Raw genomic sequence first — 18,242 nt, 5'->3', positions numbered from 1 at the left:
AGGCAAGTAAGTGAGTCTGTTACTGTTTCATGGATGCCAGCAGGAGAGGGAGGTTCCTGAGTCAGAGACAGCAGGTAACTCACCCGGGGCACAGCTGGCCACGGGAGCTTCTCACAGGCTCTGCTCCCCCACCACACCCCCGCCCCCGCCTTGCAAGTCCCTCGGGGGCAACTAGTGGACCCAGAGGGACACCTGCTCAGGCAGTCGGTTGTATTACAGGTAAGAAACCTGGAGCTGGGAAACTCGCATTTTATAGAAAGCAGTAAGCACGCCTGCTCTTCCTCCCAGAACTTACCTCCTCCATCAAGGATGTTGGCTGCCAATAGTCCTGAGAAGTGGCCTGGGTAAAAAGCGGTGAGGACTCTGCAATCTTGGCACAGCCGGGAAAGCCAGGTGGCGTGCAAGAGACCCTTGGGAAAGGAATTCAAATTCTTCTTACTTTCTTGGAGAAAAGGAGTTTACATCAAACAGGTTGAAGAAGTTAAGAAACACACATAGAAAAAAAGTGATTTCCTCCCTCATTATTGCTATTAGTTCCACTCAGCAATTACTCAACCATAAAACAGTTACTTGAGTGCTTTTACTACTTTAAACAGTAGACATTGTTAGTTTGGATTCCCAGCCTTTTGACAGGATCTGGTGGGTCCCCCCACTGAGGATGTGGCCCAGGAGTGTGGGGAAAGGCAGTCTCGTGGGCACTGTCTTTCCACCCCTGCACGACCACGAAGAGTGGTCTCAAGCCAGGGACATCTCTACATGGAGATATAGAGCCCTCACGGCCTGGGGAGGCCTCTCCCTTTATCTGGGAATATCTTCCCTGCTCCGGGCTTGATGTGTACGTCTTTGCTGGCCAGTCCCACTGCCATACCTGCCCCCAGTGAGGAGGGGTCGGGGTCTGTCACCGGCTGCATGAGAGGGGCGGGGGTGGACCATCTCCCACTGGCCGTGGGGGACCGACACTCACCGTTGAAGCTGATTGCGCTCTGTCTCTTCTTCACGTCCCATCCAGTGCCCATGTGAGTTGTGTCTTTCTTGGTGACCCCAACCCCTGCAAACCCTGTAGGGGGTTGACATCATGGACCTGCTCTTTCTGGTGACAAGCAACTGGTGTCACATGCTTGACAAGTAGACTGACCTTTTCCTCCACCAGGCCTTTACCTCTCCTCTCCAGGTACTTATCTACTGTTTTTACGTTGTCAAGATTTAAAAAAATTATGTTCTATAATTAAAGCTCTTCTGTAATACCTAAAGGTTGATACAATAAAAATCAAAATATCAACATATTTAAGAACCACCTGATGTGTCTGAACTCATAGAGAATGAAATATACACGAGGTCACTAAAATTTTGCCACTTGATGAGAATCTTTCAAATATCAACATCCAACAGATAAATCTTCACTTTCTGTCAAACTCCCCTTACTTTTCCAGGCTCACTGTCAGCTGACATTGTTTTGAGTATCCCAAGTCATCTCCTTTTCTTAGAATCCTTTTCCATTTTCCTGGCCCCATCCTCAGACCAGACCAATTAAATCAGGATATATGGGAGGTGGATACCATATGTGGTGGATTTTATGTGTCAACTTGCCTAGGCTGGGGGCCCAGATATTTTGAGTGAGGCCCAAACAAGAGAAGGCAACTCACAGGTCAGGCTGCCGCAGGAGCTGCTCCGCCGCTCAGGTCACATGGTCCAGCAGATCCAGTGGTGCCTGAAGCATCAATGGCAGAAAGGGGTGCTGCCTGACCCCACAGGTGGATCTCAGGGCAGGCCCTTAGGGTTTGGAGCAAAGCCTGCCGCCCTCCACAGACAACTACTCTCCTTTCGAGAAACAGCTCTTGGCCTGCTACCAGGCCTCGGGAGAGGCTGAACGCGTACCCATGACCAACAAGTCACCCCGTGATCTGAGCTGCCGTCATGAACTGGGTGACCCATCAGCCACCAAGTGAGGCATGCAGAGCAGCGCTCTGTCATCACGTGGAAGCGGTACATATGTGATCCGGCTGGAGCAGGCCCTGAAGGCTCACGTTACACGAGGAAGTGGCCCAAATGTCAGGTCCCCACTCCTGCTCCACTGCCTTCTCGTCCCAGCCTGCACCCGTGGCCTCACGGGGAGCTCCCCACGGTAAGCTGGCAGAGGAAGAGCAGACTGGGCCTGGGTTACAGATGGCTCTGCACGATATGCAGACACCGCCCCCAAGTGGACAGCTGCAGCACTACAGCCCTTCCCGGGACACCCCTCCAGGACATGGCGGAGGGACATCCTCCCAGTGGGCAGAACTTTGAGCAGTGCACCTACCGTTCGCTTTGATTAAAGGGAGAAATGGCCGGAAGTGCGATTATTTACCAGTTCTTGGGCTGTGGTCAGTGGTTAGCTTGATGGTCAGTTACTTAGAAGGAACATGATTGGAAAATTGGTGACAAAGAAATCTGGGGAAGAGGTACATGGACCGACCTCTATGAATGGGCAAAACAGTGAAGCTGTTTGTGTCCCATGTGAACACTCACCACAGAGCGACGTCAGCAGCAGAGGATCTTAATCATCAAGTGGAGAGAATGACCTATTCTGTGGGCACCAGTCAACCTCTTTCCCCAGCCACCCATCACCGCCCAATGGTTCATGAACGAAGGGGAAATGGTGGCGGGGTGGAGGTGATACGTGGAGTGGACAACATGGACCTCACTAAGCAGGGCCGACCTGGCTACGACCACCGCTGAGCTGCCCAACCTGCCAGCAGCAGAGACCAACACTGAGCCCCACGTTGCACCATACCCTAGGGCCATCAGCCAGCTACCTGGTGGCAGGCTGATGACACGGGACCACTTCCATCGTGAAGGGGGCAGCATTTTGTCCTGACTGCAATAGACACTTACTCTGGGTATGGATTTGCTTTCCCTGCACCCAATGCTCTTGTCAAAACTACCATCCATGGATTTACCGAACACCGTATCTACAGTCAAGCTATTCCACACATTGCTCCTGATCAAGGAACTCACTTCACAGCAGAAGAGCTGTGGCAATGGGCCCACAGTCATGAAATTCACTGCTCTTACCACGTTCCCCACCATCCTGAGCAGCTGGTTTGATGGAATGGTGGAATGGCCTTTAGAAGACTCAGTGACAGCGCCAGCTAAGTGGTGATACCTTGCAGGCTGGGGCGGGGCTCCCTGGATGCTGCATATGCTCCAAGTTAGCGTCTAATATGTGGTGTTGATTCTCCCAGAGCCGGACCCTCAGGTCCAGGAGTCAAGAGGGGGAAGTGGGCATGGTGCCCCTCACTATTACCCACAGTGACTAGCAAAATACCGACTCCTGTCCCTGTGATCTTGTGCTCTGCTGGCCTAGAGGTCTTAGTTCCACAGGGAGGAAGGCTTCCACCCCGAGACACAGCAATGATCTCACGGAACTGGAAGTTAACACTGCCACTCTGCCACCCCGCCACTTTGGGCTCCTTGTGCCTCAGAATCAACAGGCAAAGAAGGGGGTTCCTGTGCTGGCTGGGGTGGCTGACCCTGACCACCACGGGGAACTGGACTCTACTCCACGCTGGGGTAGGGAGGAGTACACCTAAGGAGGTCCCTTAGGGCATCTCTCAGTATTACCAGGCCCTGGGATTAAGGTCAGTGGAAAACAACAACCCAGGTCTGGGCAGGAACACCAACAGCCCAGGCTCCTCAGGGGTGCAGGTTCGAGTCATCCCACTAGGTGAAGAACCACGACCACCTGAGGTGCCTGCTGAAGTGTAAGATTTTGACACCACAGAAGTAAGTTATGGGAAAGCAGGAGGTATAAACGTCACTTAAGGAATGAACACCCGCCCCCATCCCTGACCTCCGCAGGTTGATTCTCTAGAGAGCCCTACCGCACTGGCATCAGCATTACTGTTTGTTTCTTACAGCCGTCCAGGTGATCATAACACGCTTCCAGGATGGATTACTCTAATTTAAGGGATCAGAATCATTATCTCATGTCACGAGAAATAAGTTTTGGGGAAAAACTCATTACCTGAACTCTTTCAGCAGCTGGCAATAAGAAACAATTACCCATTAAAAAAAAACACACAAAAACACTAAAAAATGTTTTGAAAAAGTGCTTGAGAATTTACTGTACATTTTTAAAAACAATTTATTTATATGTTGGCTTCTACATGCTCTTACATTTGTGTAAAACATTTATACATATTCTTTACAATTTGTACATATATTAAATGGCTGTATCATAAACACTGTTCTATGAGATTTTATAAAAGAAAAATCAAGTAGGGAAAATTACTTATAAAACATTAACAAAAACCCGTGATATTGAAGAACAAGAAGTTCTCATATTCATTTGATTTCCTCTTCTACTTATTTTTTGGTTTCACTTTATTTGTGCTGGCCCAAAATTTCCATTTTCTAAAACTACTAGGTCAGGAAAATGAAAGCAGTGGGAGGTGATGGATGCAGTAAGGCAGCTGTGGAGGCCGGCGTGTTGTCTGCGGAATAAGACCGTGTCTGAGTCTCAGATTTAAAGCTGACGGTTTTGCAAAGATCCTGTTCACCTTATGCTGTTAAGTGAAGTACCAGTGATGAAAAAAATTCTGGCTGAAGTTTAGGATGCAGTCGGGAGGAACAGCACCCTACACTTTTCCTCAAACATACGGCTCGGGGATTACCCCACATTCTGCAGCTGCCACCCTTACTGTCCCTAAACTTCTCCATTTGGTGGGGACGGGAGAGGTTTGCTAACCTGTGCTTTGTCTTTCCAGACAATACCCACTGGCCCGCGACTCTGCAATCCCAATCAAGTGGCAAATCACACTTTCCCCGGCGTTTCTCATTATGTCTGAACCGCTCAAGACTTAAAAGCGAGTGGAGAGCTTGGGAGGAGTGTGTGTCCTCAGAGCGCTCAGGCCTTCTCCCGGGAAGGGGGAGAGGCGCGGGGCAAGGGGGTCCGACCATGGGCTTCTGCAAGCCTGTCCTCTGAAGGCACACGTGCCGCCCATGCACAGGCACATGAGGTGACGCAGCCCGGGGGCCCCGCTCTGCTCCTGCTCTCCTGAAAACGTAAGTACTTGTGTCATAAATACATCAGTGAAAGGCATTGAGATTTTCTCCTAAATAGGCAGGAACCCCAAAGGGCTGAAAAAAGTTATAAAAATATACAAACATATATATTTTTTATTCTGGCCTATTTCTTATTTTTAAGAAAGCAATTAGCAATTATCTGACGTTGGGCAGGAACTGGAAGACTGTGCGTGACTCATAAATGACAATTTTATGTAAAGTATCAGTGGGGAAAATCCAGAATTTTCCATTCAAAATTCTGTTATCTTTAAGTACTTTCCAAAAATAGACAACTTCCACTGGTTTAAATAATGGATGTGGAAATGAACAAAAGACTAGCTCTAAATAATCAATGCGTTTAGGCTGGTTAATTAAGGAAATGCAGTTTTTTCCCATTCTACTTCTTTTTGGTTTTCTTTCTTTCACTCTTTCTTTTTTTAGTTGATGGGGGAGAAAAATAAAGTTGCGCTGCCGCAAGTCAGAGAGAAGCACTTCGGAGTTTTCTTCACGTTCCATTCTTTCTACATCACCGGGAAGCGGCCGAGGGCCTGCCTCAGCTTTTCGGCAATCTGGTGAAAGAACGAAACAACTGTGAGACGTCACTCCCACCACGACTTCATAGCACTCTGTTATTTCCGTCTCCTGTGAGTTAAGCATTACAAAACATCAAATACTTTAACCGGTCTATGCCTCTAGTCTCTCCCAGCACAACCCCAGCTTCCATGCAGCTGGAGAGACCTACCTCCCCAAGCCCCGGGAGGGGCTGCAGGAAGCCCTGCTTCTTCCCATGCCCGGCGGCTGCCTCTCCGTGTAGCAGCACCTCAAGGCCATGCACCTGTCCTCCAGTCTGCCGGGGGGGCCGGGTCTCTGTGCTTGCCTGGAATCTCCTGCTTTCCCAGACAATTGTGAACTCCAGAACCCGCTACTGCCACACAGTGAGGAAACAGGATGCACCTTCAACCCGGCCCCGAAACCAGCTGTTTCTGACACACGACTGACAATATGCACCGAGCCCATCAGTCACAGCTCTTCCAAGAACTGACTGCTGGACAGGCACCTGCTGCAGGTCCACCCAAAGGGACACGGGCGTGGATGTCAGTCTGGGGCTCGCCTATCCTCATCCCTGAATGTACATGAGGTGACACCGTGGAAACAGTGGGAAACTAGTAAGAAACATGGCAGCCAACACATGGTCAATTATAAAGTGACAGAACTTGTCTTCAGATGTCTCAGTTTCCATTTACATGCTAGATCTTTATTTTCCATACACTCTGGTAAACAACAAAATTGCTCAGCAGAGGTACCAAACTGAACTGACTGAAAATAGTAAGGTTTTTCTCTCCCTCTCCTTTCCGTTTCCTCCTTTGCTACACTGCAAAAACCTCATCACGAACAAAGCCGGCCTGTGCTGTCCGGGCAGTGCCAGGCTCCCTCCCCGGCCGAGAGCCTGCAGGGACGGGGTGACCTCATCTCATTCACAGTGTTCCCGGTGCACGGAGGGGCTGGAGGGAGGGGAAGGGACCACACAATGAGGGCTTCTTGGGGCCTCACAACTGGCATCCAACACTCCTTAAAAAAACACCAACCCCTTTTTAACCCACAGTTATTCAAAAGGAAAAGGCAGATATGATTAAAAGAGGTTAAAACAACAAAAAAAAAAAACCCCAAAACCTTACTCAACATTTAGCTTCCTTTGGTTTATTAGCTAAGATTAAAAACTACAAGCAGATCAACTTCACACGGACTCCTGCTCTCCCGGAGGCGGGGAGGCCTGGCAGCGGGACTCACCGTCTCGTAGAACCGCGCCTGCTGCTCCAGGTACAGGCGGATGACGCTGTTGTAGTCATAGATCCGGTTACTATGAAAGTGATTCATCTCAGCTACAACCAAACCAAGACATCCGTCAGTTCCCCCAAGACTTCACACGGCAGCACCTGGTCTCTGCTCGGTTATGATTAATCACCAACCAGATTTGATCTGGTTGGCCTGTGCCAGTTTCTGACAAAATGTTATCAAGAGGCTAGAAAAACCACGTGAACAGTTAAAGGCTGACAGCATTTCCGGTGGATGGATGAGCACTGCTGATTTGCACGCTATACACTACAAAGCCCAACGCCGTCACCCGAACGGGCCCGCTGAAAGGGCCCGCTGTTTGAGCAGGAAACCGACTTGGCCCGTTCCCTACCGGGGACTGCAGTTCAGAATGTCAAGCCTGTTTACGGTGGACCTAGCCAGGTGCCCACTGGGCCCTGCCCGTCCCCTCCTGCACAGGGACTGCCCAGGCAGGTTTCTTGAGGCCCCTTTGAAAGGCTGGGTGGAGGACGGAAGCCCTTCTTTTCTTAGGAGGGGGACAACTAGGTTTTTGTTTATTTGCTTATTTAATGGAGGTACTGGGGCTCGAACCCAAGACCTCAGGACCTCACGCATGTAAAGCGCGTGCTCTACCTCTGAGCTATATCCTCCCCGCCGGAAGGCCTTCTTCTGAGTGAAGCTTCGTGCCGCTGAGAACCAGGGCTGCCAGAACTCAGCCTCTTGGCAGGCAGAGGGTCAGACGCCCATCCTTCATGTTTGCTGAATATACTGACTCAGCAAATAAACCTCCTCAAAATTCTCTCAGTACCCCCTCCACCTGTGACCAACTCTGGAGAGGCCATCCTCACCGGGGTTCCTTATCACCTCGCCACCTGTCTGTCCCCCATACTCCGCACTACAAAGCCAACTGCGGGCATAAATTCCTACAAAAAGCTCGTTGTTCTGAGTTTTATGTTGTTATCAGAAGTCATACAAAGCTTCTATCTACCTGAATAACCTCAAACACAAGTTTAAAACCAGCTTCCCCTTGTGAAACCCTTCAAAGCCCAAAGCTTCAATCAAGGCTTCCCTGTTTCTGCTCCGAGTTGCCCTAGTTCTGGAAATGGTTCACACATTTTCTCTTTCCCCCACTACTTCCCGGGTCCTGATGGCTGGTCCATGGAAAAGCCCGCAAACATGTTTTGTTCTCTCCCTGGCACTCCATCTTCTCTGAGGCCTTAGAATCTCAGACGACAGGAGCCACGTGTCCGGCTGGGCTGTCTGACTAACACTGGCCCGTAACGTGCCCCCTGCCCCCCGCCCTCCCCCTGTCACTAGCAAACCCTCTCCCTCAAGCAATGTTTTTTTGTTTGTTTTGTTTTTTCCCTCAAAACTTTTTAATGGCTTCTTAATGCCCACGGCAAGTTTAGACTCTTCTGCTGGCTTCTGAGGGCCTCCACAATCACCAAACTTTTCCCCCAATAACCTGCAAGTGTGTTTTATTCCCAGAGGCCAGTGACATCATCTGGTATCACGCTCTGTGCACTTCTGTTCACACTAGAACAGCCTTCTGCTCCCCACTCTGCCCATGTCTGTCTTTTCCATCCACCAAAACAGGAAAAATCCATTCACTGCTTCTATCTGCTGGAAAACACTCAAAAAAATACTATCTTCTCTTTACTAACAGGCTAACTATGCCAAAAATGCTATGTACAAGCTCCCTTCACATTCTGTGGTCTCAGGGCCCGGAGGTTACATACCGTTAAAAGCTGAACTCTGGAATGTAACAGAGGGTTGCGTTAGGGGCTGATATTAAAGATTATAAAAGGAACCCTCAAGGTCTCTAAGAAATAATAAAACGTACAGCTTTAATCAAGGTGCTATGTCAGGTAAATGTGTGGAAAAGTAAGTACAGCTTCTCATTAACACTGGGATCTTGTAAACAAGAGGCTTATGAAAATATTTTAAATCGGGTCTAAGTAATTTAACTGCTGTTCACATTTGAATTTCTCTTCAGCAAGGAAAACGGAAAATTTGCTGAGGGAAATACCTCCACTAGGTACACACGAACCTTTGTCTTACCTTGTAACGCGTAAGACATGGTGCCAACGCGTTTCACCATGTTCTGTTTGTCCTGGGGGGTGATCTTACTAGTTGCGACCAGTTTATCACTCTCTTTCACTTTTTCTATTGCTCCCTGTGAAATATAAAATGCAGGGGTATTAACGAAACAAATCTAAAAGGATTAGCCATTAGTTTAAAATATAACGAAGCTAACATATCGCATCATTGACTTGCTACTGAATAGGAAAATGTCCCCTCAAAAAAAGGACATAAGGGCAGCATCTAAATGTAACTTCCTGTAAGTCACTGGGAAACAAAAAGGTTGCTATTCTTGCAAAACATAACTAAGCTAAAATCTACAGGCCGCAACAAAGCAGAAGACTAAACGGCGCTCTATTTCTGTGCTATTTATAAGCCACTGGCAGGATAAGAGCAGGACATGACAGGAACACAGGCACTAGGGTTAGGAAGTCATCCGATCAGGGACAGCCGAGCACGTGGCACAGGTGCTGTGTCCCCTGCTGTAGAGGGTTCCATCAGCTGGTGCCTAAGTGTGCTGATCATAAGCTTCACTATAATTTCTGTAAGAAGCACTGAGTTAATCTTGAATTAATACTTAGATGGAAACAGCTGTAAAAGTTGTAACCATGTCCCACACCAGTATCATCACACCGCTCACTGGAGCTGTCTGGAAAGAAAAATCCTATATTCATGTATAAATCATGCTCCACACCTAGAACTCTAACTGCAGGCATAAACTCCTACAACAAGTTAACTGTTCTGAGGTTTCTTCCGAAATTTTAATTTTAATTTTATTTATTTTCTCCCCCAGTTTTCCTGAGATATAACTGACAAAAACATTATATTAGTTCAAGGTATACAACAGAATGAATTTGACATGTGCACATATTACAAAATGATTACTATGGTTAAGTTTTTTAACATCCATCACCTCATAGAGTAACAAACTTTTTTTTTTCTTGTGATGAGAATTTGTAAGATCTACTCTCCCAGCAATTCCACTGCTGGGTACACACCCAAAGAAGACAAAATCACTGTCTCAAAGCGCCACCTGCACTCCCACGGTCACTGCGGCACTATTCACAACAGCCAAGACCTAGAAACAACCCAAGTGTCCATGAACAAATGAGTGGGTAAAGATGATGTGCTGAGTTCCACACTAAGTTATCTGAAGCTGCACAAAGCTTGGTTACCTGTGCTACCCGTTTGTGATACTCCAGTTATAAAGCCAAATGCTAAAATGCCCACCCGCCGGGACTGTTAGGAGCACAGATCAGCTCTCTGTAGAGATTCTCTTAATAAATCCAAGTACATCACCATATCCCACAGTACTGCAGTTGATAAAAATACCCACGGTTCTGAGGTAACACACAGATTTTGAAAGAGAGAGAAAAATTAACCTGAATCAAAATGTGAGGACACCCCAAACTAATCTTTTATTTAGTTTAAAAAAACCCTTTATGATGGGAATTATATGGTTTTCTTTTTATTAACATAAACACATAAAACCGATATTGACCATTTTAACTTTAATTCGGAACACCCCCCCCCCCCCGTCAGGCTCAGGGACAGAACATCTTATTTCTCTGAGGACCCGCCCAAGCAGGGCGCAGGGTCTCGCTGACGCTGTCTCGATACCAAACGCCGTTATTACCACGTCTGATGCCTGACCTGAGGATACCCATGAAGGAATAATTTTCATACTTTCAGTTCTCTCAAAATAATCTTTCTATAGAATAAAAGAAACTAAAAAACTACCCATATATCTCAACATGGCGCGATGGGACCTCACTACTGAAACACCCCAAGCAGTTCCAGCTGATCCCAGAAAGCAGCTCCTGATGGGGGCGGGGAGGGGTGCACTGAAACGTGAGGCTCGTGCACCTGGGTCCCGATTCACCCTGATGTCTTCTGTGAACTTCCACGATCAAGTTACCTTGTGAGCGCCAATAATGTCAGGGAAGCAGCCAAGGAAACCTTTATATTCATGATTACATTCCATCAGGAAGTGGAGATCTTTCTTTGGCTGTAATAAGACACAGACTGGTTACCACTGGCAGAGGAATTCAGACAACCAAGGAGGAGAAGACTTCTATCTGAGGATCGTATCAGCCAACTCCACCGGGCGCTACATTAAGTCACTGAGAGTCAAGCCTAGTCTTCCTGGAAGAGAACAATCTCCAGGACTATTCTCATCGTAGGTTTTGAAGAAAATGATAAAACAGGTAATTTTTAGGTTGGTTGGTAAAATCACCTATTTTGAGGTGGCCCAAAATATAACACTTAGAAAAAAAGCTAGTTAATACTGCATGTTTACATACAAGCAAGATAAATTTAATGTCTAAATTTTAGCAGAGAATAAAAAACATTAAAAATCTACTAATCATTGTAAGTGGCAACTTAAAATTTTTCCATTTGTCTGGACTGTAATTTTTAATGGTTATGGTGTGCACAATTCTAAAAATTAATTTTTCACAAGTGTCAGGAGAGTAATAACCACATGAAAGTACATGCACACACATATTTCAAGAATCACATGAAACAAGATTATTTAATTTTAGGGATTTGAAATAACTTAGATGGTTAGTCCCCTTAAGGAAATTTATCTGTTATCTGTGAAAATAATCGAAATCGGGCCATTAAAGACGCCAGTAAAAGCCACGTAGCTGTAACGAGGACTGCTCCATGCTGGGAACTGACCAGCTGCTTTCTCTTCTTTAGCTGTGGGAATCTGAGATCCTTACAAAGGTGCTGCCATCACCATTTACCAGACCAGGAAACCAAGGGTCGGACAGGCTAAGAGTCCAAAGGAGGACTTGAGCAAAGCTCTTTCCTCTAAGTTCTCATCCCCCGATGGCTAAGAATGGGCCATCGACACTGGAAGGTATTTAAATGTCTTGATGAGGAATTTATCCATCACTTTAGCTTAACCTAAGAAACACTATTACCAAGTATAACTAACAAAGATAGGTAAGAAGAGAATATCCACTTGGAAAGTGTGTCTTAAAACAGGTTTTAAATTGAGTATGTGGATTAGGTAGCATAAACTCTTAACTGGAACTGTGTGGTTCTGTTAATACCTGTTCTGCCACAAGACTGGCAATTTCTTCGTAAGTCTTTCCTGCTTCGGTTATTGCATCATTGAGATCTGTTTCACCTGAAAATCATTACAGTTACAAAAGTGGTTGTAAGTTCCTTTTCATTTATTTTAAAGTTTAATTATAGAAAATTTCCAACTTTAAAAACTACAGAACAGTGCAGAGTCCCCATCTACCGTCCATCACCTGACTGCCCAATGACAGCTCGTGACCAGCCCCTTTTCACCTATGCCGCCGGCTCCCTACTGCTCCCTTCACCACTCACTTAACATTTCACCCATACATTTTACCTAAAAGATATGGACTCTTTAAAAACTAAAAATACCAATCTCACACCTAAGAAAAGAGTCATTCCTGATACAAATGAGCCAGCCAGTGTGCAGCTGTCTGTTGTCTCCAATCACGCTGGCTGCTTGAATCAGAATGTGAAGACCGTCCACATGGCGTGGAGCCGGTTTGTTTCCTGCATCCGTAAGTTCTCTCTTCTCTATTCTGTTTTTCTTGCGAATTTCTTTTTGTGGGTGTGGAAGAAACCAGGTCGTTTGCCTTGGTACCAGTCTGGGTTTTGCTGACGAAGCCTCTGCGGGGGTCACACAGCCCCATTCCCTGCACTGCCTGGATCTTTTACTTTTAGTACAGGTTTGCCAAATGGTGCTACTCGCCTGCTCTCACTTCTTTACTAGCCGAAGTGCTTCTATAAAGAGAAACTTTCCTTTATCAACTTTTTGGTTACCTTGAGGTACAGGAACAGGAAAAGCAGGTTAACTGCATCTTTCGCTTTAATTTTCAGAATAATGAGTTGATCCTCTACCATCCTCCAAAGGCAACAGAGAGTAACTTTTTAAAAAAGTATCACCGCAACTCTGGATTTAAATGTATCTGATATACTTCATAGCACGGCAACTGCTACTTTCACTAATGCTCAAATTTTCTCTTCACTGGCCAGCAGAAGGCTCTTCACGTCGGCACCTGAGTTCTCTGGCTGGGCGCTCTGGTTCATCTCAGTGGAACATAATGTCTAAAAACTGCCAGGTGGGCAGTGTGAGGGGTGCTTCTTGCTACTGGCTTGGATAATTGTTTCTAGCCTTTTCAGTGAACAGAGCAAGGCAAACTGTATTTTTTTAGAAAGAGAAAAAAGCATAATGAACTCAACTTGATATTTTCAATTCAAATTTAGGATTTTAGTGCTTTTCTTAATATATTTTAAGACTTCTGATTTTTATGCTTATCCCTCTTATTTAAAAAAAACCTTGGTTCCTAATAACAGTAGCATAATTACTTATTTGCTTTACTCTACAATATGTGAAACAGTTTTAGAATTACATTCTAAACATTGCACGTTGCTAACTATATGGTTACTGAAGACAACTTTAAAAATTTTTAAGTTCTTCTGACCTTAAGGCATCTGCTCCTAGCGACAGTCAAAATACTGTTGATTTGAAGTAATTCCTCTCTGTATGGTTATGCCTTCATCTTGATCTCAGTCATTTGTTTTATTTTGCTTTTACTTTCTAGAGATACTTGTTTTACACTGTGATTTAACTGGTTTTCAAATAATTACATGAAACATTCACATGGTTCTAAAGTCAAATCTATAAATCAAGATATTATCAGAAGTCTAGTTTCTATATCTGCTCCTATCCTTCCCTACAGGTAAATACTTGAATATTTTTATCAATTATATTTCCACGGTAATCTGTAAGAATAAGGAAAGCGTCTTGGATTTGTGCAGGGGCCATGCTAATCATAATCATCTCAGTAGTGTTGGAGCGTTGGTGTATGTGCTATCAGAGGGAGCATGGCAAGTCATATTTAATAAAGCTGAATGTCCTTAGGAATTGAAATCATCTGCAGTATTGCAAGACTGAAGAGTACAGCGCTGCCCAAGATACCAGCATGTCTGAGCAAGGGAAGACGTGGAGACACAGCGCTCAGTGCAGCTGACCTTCATTTCCTTGAAATGGGGGAAGCTAGTTGATGGGGGTCTTGAATGGTTCTTTTTTTTAAAAAAAATCTTATTTATTTTTGGGGGGGTTACTTAGGTTTATTTATTTTAATGGAGGCGCTGGGGATTGAACCCAGGACCTCATGCATGCTAAGCGTGTGCTCTACCACTGAGCTATAGCCTCCCCTTGAATGTTTCTTAAAAACAAGATCTTTAGTAAGATGAATGATATTCAACACAAAACATGTGTTAGACTGAGTCCTTTTAATCCCTGAAAAGGTGCTATTTGCAATATGAATATTTGATAATGTATTGACTAATCATTATATGCACAGAAAATACTGAGGAAGCAATAGGTGGCAATTTGCTTCTCTGAGGCGTGGTTCTGAGGGGGTTAAATGGACGGGCAGTTTGCAGATGACACAGCATCTTAAGGGCCATCTCCTACTGCCACCTTCCATCCAGGATGCCTGTTACACTGCAGGGCTTCATGCCCACTGCTGCCTGCATCACTTTCTGTTCCTCCTTTCTCCACATCATTACCTTTCCTTTCTTCTATGTTGCTTTAGGCTAAACGTTTATAGACGATGAAACTCTGGGGAGGACCTGACCATTTTGAAGGTAAGTGGATTCTACTAAAATTTAAAGAATGAGTAATATATGAGAAGATTTATTTACAGTATAAAGTCACCAAAGAACTTCTTTAGGATTCATTTCCCAGATTACCAAGTGTCTTCTCTTCCCCCCTTTCCAAGATGTGTGGTTCAACTACCTGTAGCCTCCATTAAGAATGCTGTATTTAGGGACTAGTGTGTAATACCTTTGTCTCATTGACCAGAAGAACAAGTGGATTGCTATTTAAAAATTCTATGATCTAGCTCTGAATACTTCCTAGGTTTTATATATGACTTCAGGTGACAAGAGACCTCAAATCTGGGTACATGTATTATAATCTAGGGACAAACTCTGAATTGCTGGAAGGATCATTGTTAGGCTTAAACACCTAATCTTGGAGAGGTTCCATGTCTGGTTAGGATGTGGATGACTGCAAGAGACTGTCACTCTCACCAAAATAAGAAAACACCAAATCAACTAAAAAGTCATACTTGTCCTTAAAGTCATGAGGCACTGCAGGGAAGAAGACATCCAAGTGAACTACATCCAGAGAGGGGTGAGCCCTGCACCCAAGATAAGCTGCTGAGTTTCGGGACGCTGGGTGGGTGGACGAGGGAGCCTCCCACAGACAGAGGAACTTTGCTGGGACAAGGGGGACCCCACTAAGCACCTCCTGGACACGCTGGTGTGAGGAACCGGAACCTGGGGGAGCCGAATGCAGAGCTGGTTCCCCACCTGCGGACTAAGGGGTGATGGTGGGAAGTGAGGGCAGGGCTGGAGAACAGGGGCCTCAGGTGAGGTTTAGGGGAAGGCGTGGATTCAGGGGAGTTCTGACTTGTAAGGACACAACTGGAACCAACTAGGTGTTTTTCCAGCGTCTCCAGAACACAAGCTCATCCTGTCAAGTGCCACAGAACCACACAGATGAAAGGGCTCCTAGACACCAGTACCGAAGCGATGGCTGTGGTTCCCATCTTGGTTGGCTCCTCCGGCAACCACTTATCTTTCCAGGCCTTGGTCCCTCACCTCGAAAATGAGGGGGCCAAACTAATGAATCCTTAAAGCTCCTGCCCAGACCAAACGTTCTGATTCTAGGACACAATTCAGCCTGGCCAACAAGAAATACTCATAGATGGGAGCCCCAAATCTTCTATTTTGGTAAGAGACTAATTTCTTGTTCCTGAAAACACTCATTGACACATTGACATCCAAAGACCTACCTTCCTGGGTACCAGGATAAACACCACGGGGAAAGTGCCAACTCTGTCATTTCTGTAAGTGACAGGACACCCTCAAATTTAATAGATGCCACTCACCTGAAAAAATACTTTTACTTCCTACTGTTCCATAGGCCACATTAAGAAAACAGAACCCAAAATATGAAAGAAAACAGCTAACTTGTTCCTACAAGTGTTGTCAATGTATATGCACATGAACTCAAAATACCACAAGAAAGATACACAATGTGGGATAAACTGAGAACAATTATCAGTCATGCAGAGACGTAAGGCAGCAGGAGCTTGCTACTCATGACCTTGGTAAGATCTGGCTTTGGCAGTCGGACTTGACTTCAGAGTTTGGCAGAGAGATGAAAGCGAGGTCAGAGTGTCACATACCACAGCCGCTTGTTTTACTAAATCACAAGAGCCATATCTGAGCACAACAAAGGCAAAGAAGTTGGCAAGAAAATACAAATTATAATAACCCTCCACTTTTCTCAGAAGTAGTAACGTGAGGCTGCAGAAGTCCTGAGTGGAGCAGTGGAACCAGTTTAAGCATCACTGATAAGGGCACTTAACCACAGTGACTGTTTGTAAGAGCCTGGGGAGGCCAGTTGGTGTGGATTAGACACTTGAGGCCCAGGAATAAATAAATAAAGATGTACCTTGATAACCACTAGAACTGAAGACTGTTGCTAAACTCTGCAAGGCCTTTCCTATCTTCTGATATTCCTTGGGTAATGCTGGAAGAGAAAAAGGAATAAATTATTAACTAGTCGGGTAAGCAAAATGAAACGATTCAACTGTTTTCTAAAACTGATTACTTTTATAATAAAAAAATTTAAAGTGATTCAAAATAGTCTATATTATTTAATAAAATAATGATGCAAAATTATTGTTTTTAAAAACTGTTTCAATTATTTAAAAAAATTTTAACTAATCAGTTGTTTAGTTAATGGTGATGCTGTTACCATGAAGACCACCATAACCACCTCCCACATTCTCATTCACTGAATGGAATTAGAGGGTCACATAGCTAATAAATGGTATATTTGGCACTTGTGATTCCTAATACTTTGCTTTTCCCAGTCTGCTATGTATGAATGAATGATTATTTGCAAAACAAAATCAAAAGCAATGAGGTGTGGAGAAAAACATGACAGTGGGACCTCACAGGACCAGGGATGAGGGATTTTAGCTTTCTCATCTATAAAAATAAGATTAATTAAATCACCTCTAAGGCTCCTTCTAGTGCTAAAATTCTAGGCTTCCAGGATCGCTCTGGAGAACTTCCTATAGAAGTCTCTGGATCTTAGGCTACTATCTTTGCACCTGTATATAATCCCCTTAAAAACATCTGTTGTCTTTCCAAAGAAACCATTACTTATTAGCATCTGATGATAGTGCAGTATTAAAAAAGAAAAATGATTCAAATGTTTCTTAAAAAAAATTGAGGCCAGAGAAATTTGACATGTAGTCTGTAAGCTGCAGTAATCAGGAAACACGAATTCAAACTATATTAGCTTACTTAATTTTAATGAATTGTTTACCCTTTTGTAAGTCAGTTTTTGCCTCTATACCGGGGGTTAAAAACACTTGCCGTGTGCTTCACCATGCGGACTGTGTACTAGATGTATCACTTCACAGATTAGGAATTTAAAAAAACTCTTTTATGGGAGAAAAGAAATTATGCCTGAATCAAATTCTAAAGAAAGCACTTCAACCTCCTTTCCTGGCAAAAGACAGCAGCCTAAAGCTATTACTATTTCATAAATTTGGCTTATGAATTATACAGGTCATGGAGTTAACCAGATGTTTAGACATAAGGGATTTAATGTTTTAAAAGAAACCAAAATCTGAGATTTTTATGATATCCTTAGATTTTACTGTAAGATTTGCATTCATTTAAAATTTTCTTAAAAAAAAGGAAACAGATGAGTTTACAGTTAAAATTAATTTTAAAAATTAAATTACTTCATTTATTTCTTAGAGAGGTGTCACCCCCTTTTTTGCCTATGTGTTATTCTCTGTGTCCAAAGACTTGAAACAGATTTTGCCTTCTGATGCTGTATGTATGTATGTTATTTTTTCAGACTCAGTTCTATTTTTGGTATTTCTTTGCCATGGAAAAGGAGCAACTATCACTACTCCTGGTGTCTGCCCCTCAAGCATGAACAGCTGGTACACTACAAATAGTTCTGTTGATATAAAAACATCATGTGAATGGTGGAGGGCCATTCAGTGTAAGGCCTGCCTTTTTCCCACAAATGGCCAGATAGTAATTATTTTAGGCTTTGTCAGGTGGCAGGTGTGGGCTGAAAGTACTCAACTCAGCCACTGTTAACTAACATGACAGTAGCCAAGACAATACATAAGTAAGTGGGCATGGCTGTGTTCCGATAAAACTGTATTTACAAAAACAAGCAGCAGGCCAGAGCTGGCTCT

General features: G+C 44.6%; 1 protein-coding gene across 2 annotated transcripts in view; it reads right to left on the bottom strand.

Moving 5' to 3' along the window:
* Positions 1-4,105: 4,105 nt before the first annotated feature.
* The window catches only part of SNX9 (sorting nexin 9), a 94,112-nt gene continuing 79,975 nt past the window's right edge, over positions 4,106-18,242 (bottom strand). For both annotated transcript variants that reach the window (XM_072966103.1, XM_072966104.1), the window contains 6 exons: positions 16,463-16,540; positions 12,000-12,076; positions 10,856-10,945; positions 8,917-9,031; positions 6,832-6,923; positions 4,106-5,612 (listed from right to left, as the gene is read on the bottom strand). In XM_072966103.1, coding sequence (XP_072822204.1) covers positions 5,565-5,612; positions 6,832-6,923; positions 8,917-9,031; positions 10,856-10,945; positions 12,000-12,076; positions 16,463-16,540 — 500 coding nt within the window. In that variant the 3' untranslated portion in view covers positions 4,106-5,564. The remainder of the gene's footprint in view (positions 5,613-6,831; positions 6,924-8,916; positions 9,032-10,855; positions 10,946-11,999; positions 12,077-16,462; positions 16,541-18,242) is intronic.

The sequence above is a fragment of the Vicugna pacos genome, chromosome 8 (genome assembly GCF_048564905.1).
Source record: "Vicugna pacos chromosome 8, VicPac4, whole genome shotgun sequence".
Lineage (NCBI taxonomy): Eukaryota > Metazoa > Chordata > Mammalia > Artiodactyla > Camelidae > Vicugna > Vicugna pacos.
This window is presented reverse-complemented; position numbering and strand designations above follow the sequence as displayed.